Genomic DNA, 16,704 nt, shown 5'->3' on the forward strand with positions numbered 1-16,704 from the left:
AAAGATGGCGTTTAACTATATTTTTTAAATGTCTTTTTCTGGTCTTAGTAAGACACTATCAGGAACCATTCTCAATAAACTTGCACGTAGTACTTCAAACTCCCTTAACCAGTTCAGATTTGCTTAATTCATAGTGCAAAAACTATGTCTGCTAGCTGTCTTCAAGCCATACGATGAAACACAGTAATAGGGTCATTTCTGTTTTAGGAACTGGGGTCAGACGTGATTTTGCTTGAGTACATTAGTGAGACATTTGAATTTGACCCCTTTGTTGACATGGAATCGATTTGTTTGTTTATTATTTATAATGCGCATCATACCCAGGGGTAACAGGGCGCAGCAGTTACACGTATATGCAAAGCTTAGTTACAACACAGGAGGTATAGAATTTACATACAAGTCATACTTACAGGACAAGTGTTGTCTATTTACAGTAGTAGGGTATGAAGGGGTATATACAGATAATACAGACATCTACAGGCGCAGTATACAAATAATACGGACATCTTGCAGAGGCAATATATACAGAGCCGTGTGAGGGCAGGGGTGAGTCCAGGTATGCAGACCGTGGGCGAGGCAATTATGTTAACTGCAAGGGTATTGTTTGAAAAGCGTGCCGATATGTGTAGCTCTAGGATTATGACGTAATCTTTGAAATTGTATAAAATGATACCCTCTAATAACTTGAAATACAACTTTATACATGGAATGGATTGACTATATATACCTTTGTCATGAATTCCTCAAGTTGTTCAATGAAAATCCTAGTTTGTTGTTGAATAAACTGCTCACATGCAGACTTCAGGTTGCGATCAACATCTTTCTTGGAGTCAAAATAATGTTCTTTAATTTCTGGGGATCCCTGAAACAAAGGTAGACACAAGGCAGGTAATGGCAAAACTATGTTTTATTATAATATATGGCAGCCTGCAATATCCATATAAAAGCATGGAAATAATGATCTTATTACAGGCTAAATGTGGCATCACAACTGAACTGTAATATGAAAACAAGCATTGGCAAGGCTTGGGAAAGGCACTTGTCAGGCATAGCCGTAATAGTATTAACTGTCCATTGACGGTAGCAGGTGCAAAATGGTACAATTATCTCAGCATCTAATAGCAGTGCCTGGCAAATGCGTAATACTTATACAAAAGCCAAAATGGTTGGCTATGCCAATACTTGTTATTAACAGGACTTCAGTGAAGGACAAGCGTATGGCTCATGGATCGAATAGCTGAAGGCAGACCTGGCTGGCATTTTTATTACACCAGTGGCGCATTTACACCTTCAATAAAGTACTCAAATGAAAAATACAAACACTGTTGCCAGGCGTTCCAAACATACATTTATTTAGTAGTAACTTATCTTCACAGCTTAGTTGCATTTCTTTCTCAACTTCAATTAAGTCATTAACTCTCAGAAGACTGGTAGGCACTTTGAGTGTAATGTTTGATGGTAATGCTTGATTTAAGAGAGCTAAAAGAGATCCCATGAGTTGGTGTTTCTTTTTTTTTAAATCTGTTTTATTGAAATTTTGCAACAATAAACAAACTACCACTTATACATAGTGGTTACAACCCATAGCCTTATCCCCCCTTTACCCCCTTAAACCCATGTGACAAGGTGCATATGTGAGCAGGTACAGTGTTTAGATTACAAACATGGCAGAAGCAGAGAGGTATAGAATATCGAAATAGGTACTGTGGCATCCATATAACAATGGGACATCAGCTATTACAAGAGGTATTTAAATTCTCTATATTGAAGTAGCCGAAAAAGTCTCCATGGGGGGGGGGGGGGGGGTCCGGTATATCCTCTCCCGAGTCAAAGTCTTATCTACAGTTTCTTACTATTCATGAAACAGGGGGGACTCCAGATTCAGGAGCTATGATCGAAAGGGGCCTTAATAGTCTGTGGGTCTTCTACCAGGAGGGAGGGTGGAGGAGTAGGATGTTTCACGTCTTTCACAAATCATCAGCATATTAAGCCATTCCCTCACATTAGGCGATGAGGCTTTCATCCATGCTTTAACAATTACGGCACTAGCGACCACAGAGGCCATGGCCAGCAGTTTCCTATCTGTCTTAGCGGGAACATCGAACCAAGCAAGTAGTCAGGCCACTGGAAAATCAGCAAGGCATCCAGGAACCATTTTGTCCATGGTAATGGAGAGCCCCTCCCAGAAGGACTGCATGTGGGCACAGCTCCCGCCCATGTGGATAAAGTCTGCGGGGTCAGCATTACAGCATGGGCAGGTGGTCTTCCTTTCGGGGTAATACTTATGCAGCAGTGCAGGAGTGAGGTATGACTGGTGAAGGAATTTGAATTGTATAAGGCAGAACCTGGAATTCAGCAAGATCCTTTTTTGTCAGTGTGCAAATTGCCTGCTGTTAGTTATCACGTAGTGGTGTGGCTAAAACCCTATCCCATCTGGCCTTGAACAACACCCGGCGAGCCGGGTGGAGACATTTGATCAGTTTGTATAGGGCCTAGACCTCCCCAGCAAGGTTTGGAGGGTTGGTTACAAATTGGGCCAATGGGGGAAGAAGCGGGCACTGAAGGGAAATCATTCCAATTTTCTCGAAGCGCCTCCGGGCAATCTATAGTAAAGCACTAGGGAGATGGCATTCCAGGGGCCACAGTCTTTCAAGGTATCGCACTGCATGAATTTGTCCTTATGCTCCAAATCACTCAGGGAGAACACCCCCAATTTCTCAAGCAGAGTTTTAAAGGTCTGTTCTGCTGTTAGAGGGATACCATACACAGAGTATATTGTGAGGTCAGCGTGATAATTGTTATCAGTGTTGGTCACGAGGGCGATGCGTTCCCATGCCCACTTAGTTACCTCCATTGTCTGTAATTCCCCTCTGGAGGGTCGTTTGGGTGTATCCCAAAGTAAGCCTTTCAGATCATAAGGGTGAGCAATGGCCCTTTCGAATTTGGTGTGCGGGAGTTCCAAGGAGGGATTCCACCACCATAGAGCATACTGGACCTGGGTGGCGAGGAAGTATATGTATAGATCGGGATAATCCAGGCTGCCAGAGGCGTACGGCAGCGATCGAGTGTCAAGCGTGACTTGTGCCCCTCCACCCATCCAGACAAGTCTGAACATCAGCAACCGGACACGTTTCAAGAACTACCAGGGTGGTACCAGTAGGATGTTGTTAAAGATGTAGAGCATCTTAGAGACCACCAACATCTTGGCCAGTGCTATGCCAGCAGCCTGGGACAGAGGGAGTCGGATCCAAACCCCAACCTTCCGCTCTAGTTGTTCCAGGACTGTTAAGTAATTATCCTCAAAAAGCTTGGGGGAGGGGGGGTGGAGACCATTACCCCCAAATACCTCATCCACCCGGGACACCAGCGAAATTCGTCACCCACGTCCGTGGGAAGTGCAGCGGGGGGGTGAGTGGTAGAATCTCTGATTTGGACCAGTTAATACATAGCCCCGAGAACCCACAGAAGACGAAAATGTCCTGTACTAGTGGCTGAAGATTTTGTTTGGGATTTTTAAGGTACAACAATAAGTCATCTGCATAGAGAGAGATAATAGAGATATGTGAATAGATTGACTCCCCCTCCCCCTATGTGCGCGGAATTCCCTTATTGCACATGCCAATAGTTCAACCGCCAGGGTGAAAAGGATAGGGGAAAGAGGGCACCCTTGTCTTGTTCCCTGGTAGGTGCGATCCTACCGGAATGCAACTGGTTGGACAATATAGTGGCCTGAGGGACGGTGTACAGCAATCGGACACATTGAATGTAGTGAAGACCCAGTCCAGACCTGCGCAGTATTTCAAACAAAAGGGCCATTCAACAGAGTCTAAGGCCTTCTCGGCATGGAGGGCAGCGACAATGATGGGGTCCTCTTCCTTAATGTTATGCATTATGGTAAAGAGTCTTCTTAGGTTATTTTGGGTGGATCTGCGAGGGATAAATCCGGCTTGATCGGGGAGGACTAGGGCATTCATATGGGGGCGGAGATGATCAGCAAGTAGTTCAGACAGGAATTTTGTCAGTATTAGTGAGGGATAGGGGTCTATATGACTTGCAGTTTTGGGGGTCTTTACCAGGTTTTAGTAGAACTGTTACTACTGCCGTCCTGGTGGACTATGAAAGGAGGCCGGCAAACATGGAGAATTCATACATACTGCACAGATGTGGTGCCAGGATATCATCGTACTCTTTATAAAATTCTGCTGAAAGTCTGTCTTGTCCCAGGGCCTTATCACTAGTAATTTTACAAATCACTACGGATCTCCTCAATGGGGGCAGGGGTGTTCATAGGATCAGTAAGTGAGGGGTCCAGCCAACCCAGGGCAGCCCGGTCTAAGTAGGATCTGATGTCTTCAGTAGAGGCGTTCAATTGGGACGAGTATAGTCTAGTATAATAGTCCTGGAACACTTTATTGATCTTGCTGGGTTCACAGATCAGGTTCCCGTCAGGATCCTCAACCTCCATAATTCCACTGTGTCCACTATCTTTACAGGGTTCCCAAGCTAAGGTGTGGCTAGGCCTACCTCCCTCTACATATTTATTTGCGAGGCTAGGGTGCCCTATGTATTTGTCTTCCCTGAGCACGGCTTCGAAGTGTTCCAACCGCTTCTCGAAGAGTAGCTTCTCGAGCTCGGTGTCGCTACCCCGGGCCTGTCTCTATTCTAGGACTTTGATATCCCCTTCTACACAACAGAGCGTAGTCTGTAAGGATTTTAGAACGTCTTCCTCCCTGGAGATGCAGCTTCCCCTTATACACACCTTGAAGGCCTCCCAAACTGTTCCAAAGTCGGGGACACAGTCTACATTATTACGGAAATCCTCTAGGATGTGGTCTCCGATACTGTCTTGGAACAGTGCGTCTTCCAGGGCACCAGGGTGGAAGTGCCAGCGAGGAGGGCGGTGTAGTAAGCCGGGGACTAGGATCACTGCCATTACGGGGGAATGATCGGACAGCATTCTTGGTAACAGTTTAGTGGTCTGTGCTGTGCGAACTAGGTAGACAGGCAGCATGAGGTCATCTATCCTAGAGGATGTCCCATGTGCCCCCCCCCCTCGAGAATGACACCTCTTTTCTGTTGGAATATAAGTGTCTCCAGATATTTACTAGCCCAAGAGTTTCAGCAATGATGCCCCAAAGTAGTGGCAGCCTTGGAAAGTGTTGATTGTGAAGTATTTGATCGGTCCAGGTTCAATGATATTGCCATGTTAAAGTACCCCACCCACCCACACCACTTCATATGTTGGGAATCTATGGACCATGGCAGCACATTTCTGAAAGAACTCTGGGAAGTCTACATTGGGAGCGTACACATTGATAAACAGTACTTTAATCCCAAAACAGTCACCCGCAAGCAAGATATACCTCCCCTATCTTCTTATGTAAGCGGAATTGAACCTAATGGTGTATGTATATTGCAACGCCCCTTGATTGGGATGAGAAGGAAGAGCCATATCGATGGCCCGCCCCAGCCTTTAGCCAGGGGGGGTTAGGCGTCCTGTGCCAGATGCGTCTCCTGCAGGCACAGGACATTGACCCCCCCTGTAGCTTTGCACGATTAGTCACCTAGGGAAATTCCTTAGCATTGGTGACTCCCCCGATATTCCAGGACATTATATTTAAGGATTCACCCCTCATCATCTAGCATTAGGGTATACTACATTGAAGTGAATTGAGACATAGCACAACACGCCATTCCTGTATACTTCCATGAGACTCTCACTTCCAGTCGATGAATGTAATTGCAACAGTAGAACCAAGTTTGAATGAGCACAGTGTACAGAAAACAGAACTCCCCACAACCCCCACCGACACCGGAAACAGACACATACCGGCACCCTTCCCACCCCAATTAACCCAAAAATCATAAAACTATGTACGCAGCGACTACATCGAAAGGGTACGGAGTGCGGCCACATAGGTCAAGTGACCAGCAACCGTAACACAATGTCGTACTGTTGCGGTTCAAGCAAATATTTCTTCAGGTTGAAAGGAGTTATTAGAGATCAGGCCTCTGTAGGTACCATTGAGGAACAAATAATCAGCCCACTAAGCAGGAGTTTAGCAGGGAACATGATAGGATATCACACGTTTTTCTGTCTGAGTTTGTTTTTAACAGCTTGAAACGATTTCCGCTGTTCCTGCACTTGTGGGCTGAAATCAGGAAATAATCTAACGGCTGATGAGCCAAATCTTAGTTTGCCCTTGTCTGTGGCTGTCCTAAGGAGGAGATCTTTGTCCCTATAATTAAGGATCCTGGCGGTGATGGGCCGGTCCGGGGCGCTAGGGGGCGGCTTTGGGGCGAGGGAGCGATGGGCCCTCTCGACCAAGAACATGTTGGACAGCGGGGGTTGGTCGAGTACATCTGTGAGGAGTCATTCAACAAATCTCTCCATGTTGTCCATCTGAGTAGACTCAGAACCCCTATGATGCGTACGTTGTTCCTACGTGACCTCCCCTCAAGATCATCGTTTTTGTCTTCTACACGTCTCACTGACTGTTGTAGCGCAGTCACTTCCCTCTGCAGAGATGACAATCTGTCCTCGTTGTCGCCGATGCGTTGTTCGGCTTCAGTCATGCGGCTGCACAATTTATCAATTTGGATAGCAGAGGTCTCCACCTTGCCTGTGAGTGTGTCTATGTTAGAGCCCAAACTGTCTGTACTGTTTTTCAGGGCAGAACAATCTGATTCAGGGTGGAGACGTCTATGGTGCCGGATGAGCAGGCACTGGCAGAGGGGGGAAGAAGCCCGGTCCTGGCTGCAAATTGATCAATTTTTGCCTGCCTTTTGTTGTTTGCCATTGTGTAGCCTGGGTTCCTCCCAGGCGGAGGGTCGTTGGAGGAGAGGTTGTCTCTATTGGGGACCCGCTGCAAGTGGTCAGATAAGGCTGGGCGGCCCCATCCAGATGTCATGCTGGGCACTCCCCACATGGAAGCGCTCCAGAAGAAGGGGGAACTACAGGTGCATGTGGGTCATCGCAGGCTGGAGGCGCAGTCTTAAGGAGAAGGCACTCTGTTTGAGGAGGGAGGCGAGGTGTGGTTAAACGAGGATATGGGGCCACAAGAGCAGCAGTTGCAGTCAGGGGCAGGAGGCCCACACTCGTACCCCTTAACCGTGTCAACAGGGATCGATCCCCCTTCAAGAGTGAGGAGACCGCCTCTCAGGGCACTGTGCTGCAGATCACCGCTGCACCCCCAGGAGGCTGGGGATTGGCCTAGAGGAGCAGACTCCTTGTCTGAGGTAGGTAGCACGGAAGAGGTGTGGGCCCAGCGGGTGTCTCTAAGTCGGCAGAGAAGCGGCCAGCCAAGGATGTGGGCCCCCAGGAGCAGCTTTTTCACACAGCGGGTCAAGCAGGAGCCACTCGGGCTCCTCCGGCCCCAACACCACAGGCCATCACTGCACCCCCAAGCTGGGAGGTATGGAGCAGATAAGTACTGAAGGGGGGCGGGCAAGCGGCCTAAACGCGGGTCAGAGCCGCCATGGAGAGCTGTGCCGCTGGGCCACCCGCGGCTAAGTGGGAGGAGGGGCATCGGGGGCTGCCCGGCAGGGCGGCAAGGTGGCAGGCAGTGGCCGTCCTGCGGAGGGGGCCAGGAGGCACTTAGTGCTCCGGGGGCAGGGGGATTGGGGGGGCAGGTGAAGGTTGGCACTTCCGCCGCTATCAGGCCATGAGTGTTGCAGCAAGGTCTGGCATCAGGGTCGCTCCTCAGAAACAGCAGCTTACTCTCGTTTTTTGCTTTTGTTTTCATCTGATGGGGGAAGGATGCATAGAATTTCCTTGCAGAATCCCTCACAAGCACCATAGCGCAGTCTACACACTTTTACAATAACTGGGTTTTAAATCCTGATGAATGTTCTGGATATTTTGCCATTGTGAACTGAAACATGTTGAGACAGTAGCCTGTATAATGACAATGCAGTGAGAAATTGATGTAAGCGAACACAGAGTTTCATGTAAAAATTCTAGGTTTCTCACAGTGTATGAAAACCAGAAAAATAACAGTGAATTGACACCTGATTTTTGTTAAGATACCCAGGCCACCTTTGTGGCAGATTGCAAATGTGCAGGACCATTGATTAATTTGTGCATATTTTGTTTTTTTATTAATGATTTAAAAGATTTAACCTTTGATGTTGAATGTTTATGTTTATGATGATTAAATTGGTTTTTAATTACTGAAAGAACCCCCCTTTCAGTGCTCCGCCCTACCAGATCTGCCTCTACCTCGCTTTGTTCATAGTTAACCCCTACCCGGGATTAGATAGAGGCAGCACTCAGATATTTGTTTTATGAGTGCATACCCAGGGTTCCTCCTTTATCTAAGTAAGCTTTTCAAATGCCTTGCTTTTAAAAATGTTTTCTGTGACACTTAATAGCCATTATTTGACAAGGAACTATTGATTGTAGAATATGTAATTTGTGCACTTCAGGAGTTTAACACATGTGAGCAAGAATCTACGTGTTACTTATTTTAAAGCACACAATGAAAACGTTTTTGATGCATTTTATTTAACTGCTTGAACTATTTTTCTGCAACACATAAGGATCTGAATATTAGCTTTTTAAAATCCAAACATATTCTACATTGATTATTTGGATCACCAAATTTAGGATCACTTAAATTAGATGAAGGAAGCAGACAGGTATTAAAAAGAGCATGCCAGTGTGTGGCCATGTATTATAAGGAATAGAAGACTCTTTACCATACATTAAACAATATATTGCAACTCAACTCAGAGTTCTGTGACCTTACAAATGAGCCATTTGGACACAGAACTCCTCCTACAATATCCTTAAAAGGTACAGTATAAGATTTGTTATCCTAAATATTGCATAAGCACTAACATACAAATGGAAAAATGACAATGATTACCTGTAGCAGGAATTCAAGCAGAGCATTGTTACTGTTAAGTCTGAAAAATCGTGCAACTGTCCTTGGGTTCAGGATTTTGAATGCAGCATCTGTGAAACAAGAATGTGTTCATTCTGTAATCATAGCCTGTAATCATAGCAAACCCTGCATTCAAAGCATATACATTCTCAATTTGTAAAGTACAATTTGTGATAGCACACTACATCTGTTCAAAACCATTGGTGACAGGATAATAGCTCACCTTTCTAAAGTGGTGTCTGACCTTGTTGTTTCAGTACTAATTTGTATCGCAACCAATCGCAAGAATTTGAAGCTTGGCAATTACTTACCTTCAGTAGTGTTCTTTTCAATGGATACTATCTTCCTCCCACTGTGTCCTAAACTTATAAAATAGCAAAATGTCCAGACTTGATATGGAAATCTTAAACAGTGACCAGATGGTATTGAAGTGTTTCCAGCCTGACTCTTTATCACAAGTGGCAATGGACATTCCACGACTCTATATATGGAGCCCTTTGTGCCACCTTTGCCTCAATTCCACACAATTTCCCCCACTGCACAATACTCAAAGGAATGGGAAAACAGACATCATTTTACAGAAAAAAAGTGATAGTTGCTAGCAAACAATCACAGTATGCATCTAAGAGGAAAACAATGGTCAATGAAGGGTCTATGGAAGATGGCCAGTAAGTAATCTGAAGTAGAAGGTTTCTACCAGAAGAACAAGTTACTTACCCCGGGTAACTTTCTTTCAATTGGATATTCCTCCCACATATTCCTCATCTTTAGATATCTTCCTCTCCAGCTTCAGCTGCTTCGGAAAACAATGTCGACAGAGGGCGCTGTGCGTCGATGCGGTCTACTCAATGTCCTTCGAGGGCGACATCAGCACTAGTTCATATAGCACACACAGCGCCTGTTAGCTTCAGTTCTGTTTTACGCCTTCTTCTTACAGAATTACCAACATCAGTGTGTCCAAGGCAGTATAAGACCTTGAAAGAGCTTAAGGTGTAATGTACGGAAATTCTACTGCAGGGTAGGTTGGGAGGAGCAATGAGGAATACATGGGAGCAAAATCCAATTGAACAAGCCTGTAGTTCGCTCACCCTGCCGGCTGATGTTAATGTAACTAATAGGATGGTTTTAAAGATCAATAATCTTAATGGACAAGAATGGAGTGGCTCAAAAGGAGTCCACATAAGGAATTTAAGTACAAGATTGAGGTCCCAAACTGGAACTTGAAATGGAAAAGGGGGGGGAACACGTTAGTGAGCCCCTTTAGAAATTGTATGACTAATGGCATATTGAAATATGATACCTCTTCCGACGTGTGCTTGAAGATTGAAAACGCTGCCAAGTATCCTTTAATGGTCCCAATCTGGAGCCCCAGATTTGCCAAATGCAACAAGAAAGACAACACCATAGGTTTATTGCACTTAAAAGGGTCCACATTCTTATACCAGCACCAGCTACAGAATTTATTCCACCGGCAGCAGTACAAGGATTTCGCTGCTGGCCTTCTGGCCGAAAGCAAACTCTCCATTACGTCATCCGGGAGGTCCCAATCCTTATATCTCAACCTCTCAGAAAACATGCGTGAAGGTTGGGTGTCTTGACCTCTGGATGGAGAACCCAACCCTCCTCTTGCGAGCGAAGTTCCTCTCTTTGTGGAAGATGCATTGGATGGCAGGTGTACATATCCAGAAGGTCCGGGTACCACGTCCTCCTGGCCCAATCCACAGCAATTGGAATCATGGATTTCCCAAACTTTCTCAACCTCCTGATCACTTGAGGTACTTTCTGTGCTTGTGATGGATTGGCACATGAAATTAAGCATCCAGAAGGTCCAATGACACCATCCAATCCTGGGGTTGAAGGGCCTGAAGGATCTGAGAAAGGGTGACCATCTGGAACTTGTCCTTCCTGAGGAACTTGTTCAAGCATCTCAAGTCCAAGATGGGTCTCAATTCTACGTCCTTCTTGGGAATTAGGAAATAAGGAGAGTACCACCCTTTGTTCCTCTCTGTTACAGGTACTGGTTATAGCAACTTTCTCTAGCATGCTCAAAATTTCCTGCACAAGGAACGGACCGGGAACTTTGAACGAGTGGCTACCCGGTGGATGGTCCTGAAGCCTTCTTAAAAAGGGGAGGCAGTAAGCCAGGGCTGGTGTTTCCAACGCCCATGCATCTGAAGTAATACCTCGCCAATCTTGCAGATGCTATGAGAGTCTGCCTCCCACCGGAGTTCTGTGGGTTAAGTCCTCAGAGAGGTTTTGAGGCAGCTGAAGCAGCGGCTGATGGTAAAGTATCCATTGCTTGGGCGGTCTTGGCTCCTCTCCCTAGTCTACCACGAAGGAATCTTCTCTGGCCCCTTTGACTAGTTAATCCTCTCACTCTATCAACAAAGGAGAAGAAACTAATGCACCTACCCCTCCAAACTGACTCACTGGGGTGAGATGGTTGTGGCTGTCTGATAGCAGCACCAATGGATTTGGCTGCCGCTTTCGATGTCTGCAGCTTCTCTAGGCTTTCGTCAGCCTTGCTGCCAAACAGCTGAGTGCCGTCAAAGGGCATGTTGAGAAGTCTAGACTACACGTGCGTTGCAAATCCAGACTTCCTCAACCATGCACATCTGCGTATCACTGTGCTCGCTGCCATGGCTCTGCTGATGCTGTAAGCAGAGTCCAGTCCTGACTGAAGAGACTCACACATAGCTTCTTTTCCATCTCTTACAATATTCAGGAAGCCGTCTCTTTCTTCCCCTTCGGGAATATGCTCAGCCGCCATGGCAATACAGTCCCACAGGGTGAATGTAAAATTATCTAAAACACAAGTCGCATTTGCAGATTTAAGAGCCATGCTCCCGGCAGAAAACACTTTCCTCCCCATCGCGTCGTAACGCTCATCATCCCTGTCTGGCGGTATGATTGGATAAGCCGCTTTTTTAGATGTAGATTTCGCTACCTGAACTACCAGGCTCTCTAGTGTATGATGTTTTGACAAATAGTTAGGATCCCTACTCAAAAGCCTGTACTTTTTGGTGAGGTTCTTATTCGCCGGTGGACTTGTTTCAGGTGCCTCCCAATTTGCATTCAACCTTTTTTGTAGGGCAAAATTTAAAGGAAGTACAGGTTCCTTCAGAGGACCTTTATCAAGTATGTCAGTCAGGTCATCTTGCTCGAATGGAGGAGCAGGCCTGGCTCATCCCAAAAAAGTCTATTAACCTAGACATAAGATGTCTGCATGAGGCATCTGCGTGCTCTGCTGGATCTGGTTTGCAAACTCAAGCTCTGGTGGTGCATCTATGCCAATTGCCGATTTTCATACAGGTCCTTTAATCTGGACTCTTCCAAGATGAGGGCCTCCGGGACATTAGGTGTGCCAAGCTCCAAACCAAATGGAGGAGTATCTTGGTTTGATGGTTTGTGTTCTTCACAAATGGAAGACAAAGATTTGAAAACATCCATTCATGGTAAAGGTTTATAGGATTTTTCAACCTCCTTAGAGACTATTGAAGGTTTACTGGGTAAAGGCATCGATGGCTTCGACCCCGATGTCTTCGACACCAATGCCGCTGATGGCTTTGACGCTAATGGTGTCTATGTTTTCGATGATTTTGGCATCGACTGAGCCCTCCAGAGGCTCCACCCCCAACTCGATAAGAGTATTCAATGTTTTTTCATCGAATCAAGACCTCAAAGGTTCTTGTGGGGTTTCACCTTAGCCCTTTCCTTGTCTGCTTTTAAAGGTGCAACAGGAGCATGGCTTTTAGTTTTCTCTTTCAACATTACATTTCTAGTCTGAATGCCTCCCATTCAGCCCGAGTAGACTACTTGGTTGGTCAGGCTATACTTCGCTCAGGAGAGGAATCGGAGGAGGTGGAAGGTAACCGATAGTGCCTTTTCTTCATCTTCTTGGATGAAGACGAAGAGTGGTGTGACACACTCCTGGAGCGAGAGCGCCATTTGGATCTCTTCCCTCGAGGGGAGTCGCCTCTCGACTCGAACAAGCAATTTTCTGACAGTGATGTTGAGGGGGATTTTGTAAGGGGCCTACCCGCTGCTAATTTCCCTTTTATTCTCTTTCATAGCCTTGCCACTCATGGACTGACAGGACCCACAGTCTGCCGTTCTATGCTCCACACCAAGGAACCACACACACACACACTCGATGAGGATCCATGATAGATATCTTGGCGCCGCAATTGTGAATTTTTTTTTAAACTCGCCCTTCAGGGTTGATGGTTTCGATGACAAGGACATCGTTTTTGAAGTATGTCACCGTTTTCAATTAAACCGAAGCACGCCGTAATTCTCGAAGTGTTAACTATCGCGAAAAAAACGGAACTGAAGCCAACTGGCGCTGTGCGTGCTATATGTACCAGTGATTACGTTGACCTCGAGACGGAGGCCCTCAAGGGACATCGAGTCGACCGCATCAACGCACAACGCCCCCTGTCGAATACTTTTTCCAGTGCAGCTGGAGAGGAAGATATCTAAAGATGAGGAATACGTGGGAGGACAAAATCAATTTGAAATAAAATTAACTAAGTCAAGTCAATTGTTATTCTTGTCAATACCTTCCACCATCCACATGATCATTTAAAAACTCCCAAATGAGTACAAGATTAAAGGGTGAGGTAAAAGCTGTTGTGGAGCAGATGCAGACAGTAGGGCTTAGCAAAAGTATGTAGAGAAACCAACATGGAAGATGCCCATTAGCCGTACGTCAAAGCCACAGAAGCTGATGAACTCCTCTGATCACAAAAGACCTCCTTGTGTACCGGCTCCTTGAAGGGCTTGACACATATGACAACACGCTTTCAAATGGTTAATTTGGAAATGGCGTTTAAACCACAAGAACCAGTAAATCAAAGCAAAAGTTATTACCAATTAGATACTGTTTTTAAAAAAAAATGTTTTTACTTTATTAATTTTAGTAACCATTACAAAAAATAAAAGAAAACAAAATACAATGCAGAAGGCGGTACATTTCCCGACACACAGAACAATAATGTGAACAAAATTAGGGAGACAAATGCTTTGTAGTTTCTACATCCGACAAAGGTCCCTCCGTGCCGACAGTAGATAAGCCACATAAGGTCCCTATGTGTTCTTCGGCCTAGACGCTCGTTGCACTGCTGCACAATATTCGGTCTCAGTATCGTGACAGTACAGGATGTCTGCTCTCCACTGCTCACGTACAGGTGGACCCCCCCCCCCAATACCAGAGCAATCCTTCTTTTTTCCAGTAATAGTAACAAATCTAGCAATCGCCTAGTGTGCTTTGGTAACTCACATGTATAACCCAATAGAGCAACCAGGAGGGACGGCGACACCACCATCCTAGAAATCCCACTGACCGTGTCGAATACCTGTGACAAAAAAACACCTGACTACATGGACCGAGCCATGCTAAGGGCAGGAATGTAGCATGTGAAATTCCACATCTCCGGCACATATCTGGAGTCTTAGGGAAAAACCTATGTAGGTTTGAAGGGGTACAATAAAACTGATTTAGAAATTTGAAATGGACCAGCTTAAATCTGCTATTGACAGCAATTCTCTCACCGTCTGTTCACAGCAGTACCTCCACATGCCATGAGATGGGGTGCCCACCCACTTATTAGAGGAATCTTTGCCCCACCCGCCATTTTCTCAATTATGTTAGCATATAGACCAGAGACCAATGTAACCCCCATATTCAGTGCTAATCACCCCACGCAGGACCAGGGCGATGGTGGGCTCCCGGGGGAAAGAAGGGAATGTATCCTTCAGTCCAACACATAGCCTGAAATACGTGAAAATGTCAAGCGCTGAAACCTCGCCCTTCACCTTAAACTCAAAAGTCCCCCCCCCCCCCCCCTCCCTGGGAAACAATCCCCCCCGGCACGAAAGGATCAACCTGGCCAAATACTCCATATAAACCTTCTCCCCCATCAATGGGAACCCAGGGAAATGCATGCTGGGTAGAAGTGGAGACTGCAGAATTTCCCTTCGCGTTCCGACCTCAATTCGCCACCAAGCTCCACACGCAATATCTACCATGTTGCAGGCTCTGGTCATGCATTGCGGCGAAGGATAACAGCTCTCAGGAACGACATTGCAACCATCTCCCTCTCAATCTGAACATGCGGCCTATCGGGAACCGAGTCATACCAGAAAGCAAGGAATGAAGCCTGTGCCGCAACCCAATAGGCCTCAAGGTCGGGAAGAGCAAATGCTTTAAAGATTTAACCACTCCCTTCGTATGCAAAATCTGCAGCTTGCATCTTTGTCCAGTGGGTTGTAAATGGACAAAACTTCATTAGTTGGATAGCCATTTAACCTAAATCTCAGAAAAAACTGCTCTGAATTTAGGGAATGGAGACAGTGTCAGATATTTTGGCAGATCAAGCTTCCAGTGTCAGTGTATCGTATAATCACAGTTTTGCTCTGTCTTCCAACGTTGGCATCCAGTCCTGCTGCCACAGCTTTTTTATTTACTCTTTCTGGGTTTGTTACTAGGGTACGTAGGTCTGCCCCCAGCGAATCCAGAATGTGACAACACATTTTTCCCCGGTAGGTCATTAGGCTCTCTTTACCTCTAGCCAATTCCTGGCTTAAGATGCCATACAGGAGAGGAGAGCCAATTATGTTGCATTTACGGTACAGGGCTAGGTTTTTCCAGAGTACTCCCGCCCGTAGGGATAATAAACCCAGCTCGTACCTAATTTTCATAATTGGGATTCTCCGGGGCAGTCTTAAGATTGCTCTCCAGAATTTGTAAGTCTCTTTTTCAAGTCCAGTTGGTGAGGGGCGTCACAAATGCTAGGATTTATGCAGTTGCCCAGAAACAAGGTTTCTTTTGTTTATTCCCCTTCAAATCTAGTATCAAGATATTTGTTTTGGGCAAGTTTATCTCTAAACAATTTGCTTTCATATAAGTCTGTATGTAGTGTTTGTAATCGTCGTTGCAATCCTATTTGAGTCTGGTCTATAAGGACAAGATCCTCAACATAGAGTATACAACTTAGTCTCTCACTGCCATCCTTTGGTGGCAATGACCTGGAAGTTTCCAGGGTAAGAGTCAAGTCGGACAAAAACAGATTAAAAAGTTTCGGGCTAACGGGCAGCCCTGCGTCAGGCCTTTAAATGTGGGTCTCTCTCTGGTTAACAACCCCTGCATTTTCATCCAAATCCGCACCTTGGTGGAAGTATAAAGGGCCATAATAGCCTCAACAAGGTCTGTCGGGCATTCCCAAGATTTTTATTTTGCCCATAAGATTCTTCTGTCTACACTGTCAAACACCTTTCTCAGATCGATGAAGGCTAGATATATATTTGTTTGATTTTTATGTCCTCTCCATTTTAATAAATTCAAGAGGAATAAATTAAAGGTCTGTTCTGACCCCCTTGACAAATCCAGATTGGCGGGGGTCCATTCTGTTAGCCAGCTTCATCCACTTCTGGAGATTGAGCAGAATTACTGAAGCATACAGTTTGCCCAACATGTCCAAAAAGCTGATAGGGTGGTAGTTTGAAGGATCCACCCTATTGCCCCCTCTTAAATATGGGGACTATGCTGATTTCCAAGTGTCGGGAATCATTCCAAGATCGTTTACCTGACCAAATAAAACGCGCAACAAAGGGATCCACTTATGCAAATCCAGCTTGATCATTGCATAAGTAAGACCATCAGGACCTGGAGCTACTGAGGCCTTTGCAATTTTGATCAAGCGTTCCAAGTCAAGAGTGTCAAAGGGGATCACCCAAGGGCCATTGTGCAGTTGCTTTGTCATTGGGACAGTGGGATGATTTGAGTCAAAGATTTTCATAAAATTTCACCCATTGA

General features: G+C 45.7%; 1 protein-coding gene across 1 annotated transcript in view; it reads right to left on the reverse strand.

Moving 5' to 3' along the window:
- The window catches only part of COG3 (component of oligomeric golgi complex 3), a 1,080,852-nt gene that overhangs the window by 286,340 nt on the left and 777,808 nt on the right, over positions 1 to 16,704 (reverse strand). The window contains exons 18-19 of the mRNA XM_069640775.1: positions 8,871 to 8,959; positions 728 to 862 (exon numbers count right to left, since the gene is read on the reverse strand). Of these exons, the coding sequence (XP_069496876.1) occupies positions 728 to 862; positions 8,871 to 8,959 (224 nt within the window). The remainder of the gene's footprint in view (positions 1 to 727; positions 863 to 8,870; positions 8,960 to 16,704) is intronic.

This window comes from Ambystoma mexicanum, chromosome 7q (genome assembly GCF_040938575.1).
Source record: "Ambystoma mexicanum isolate Mex_15411 chromosome 7q, UKY_AmexF1_1, whole genome shotgun sequence".
Classification (NCBI taxonomy): domain Eukaryota; kingdom Metazoa; phylum Chordata; class Amphibia; order Caudata; family Ambystomatidae; genus Ambystoma; species Ambystoma mexicanum.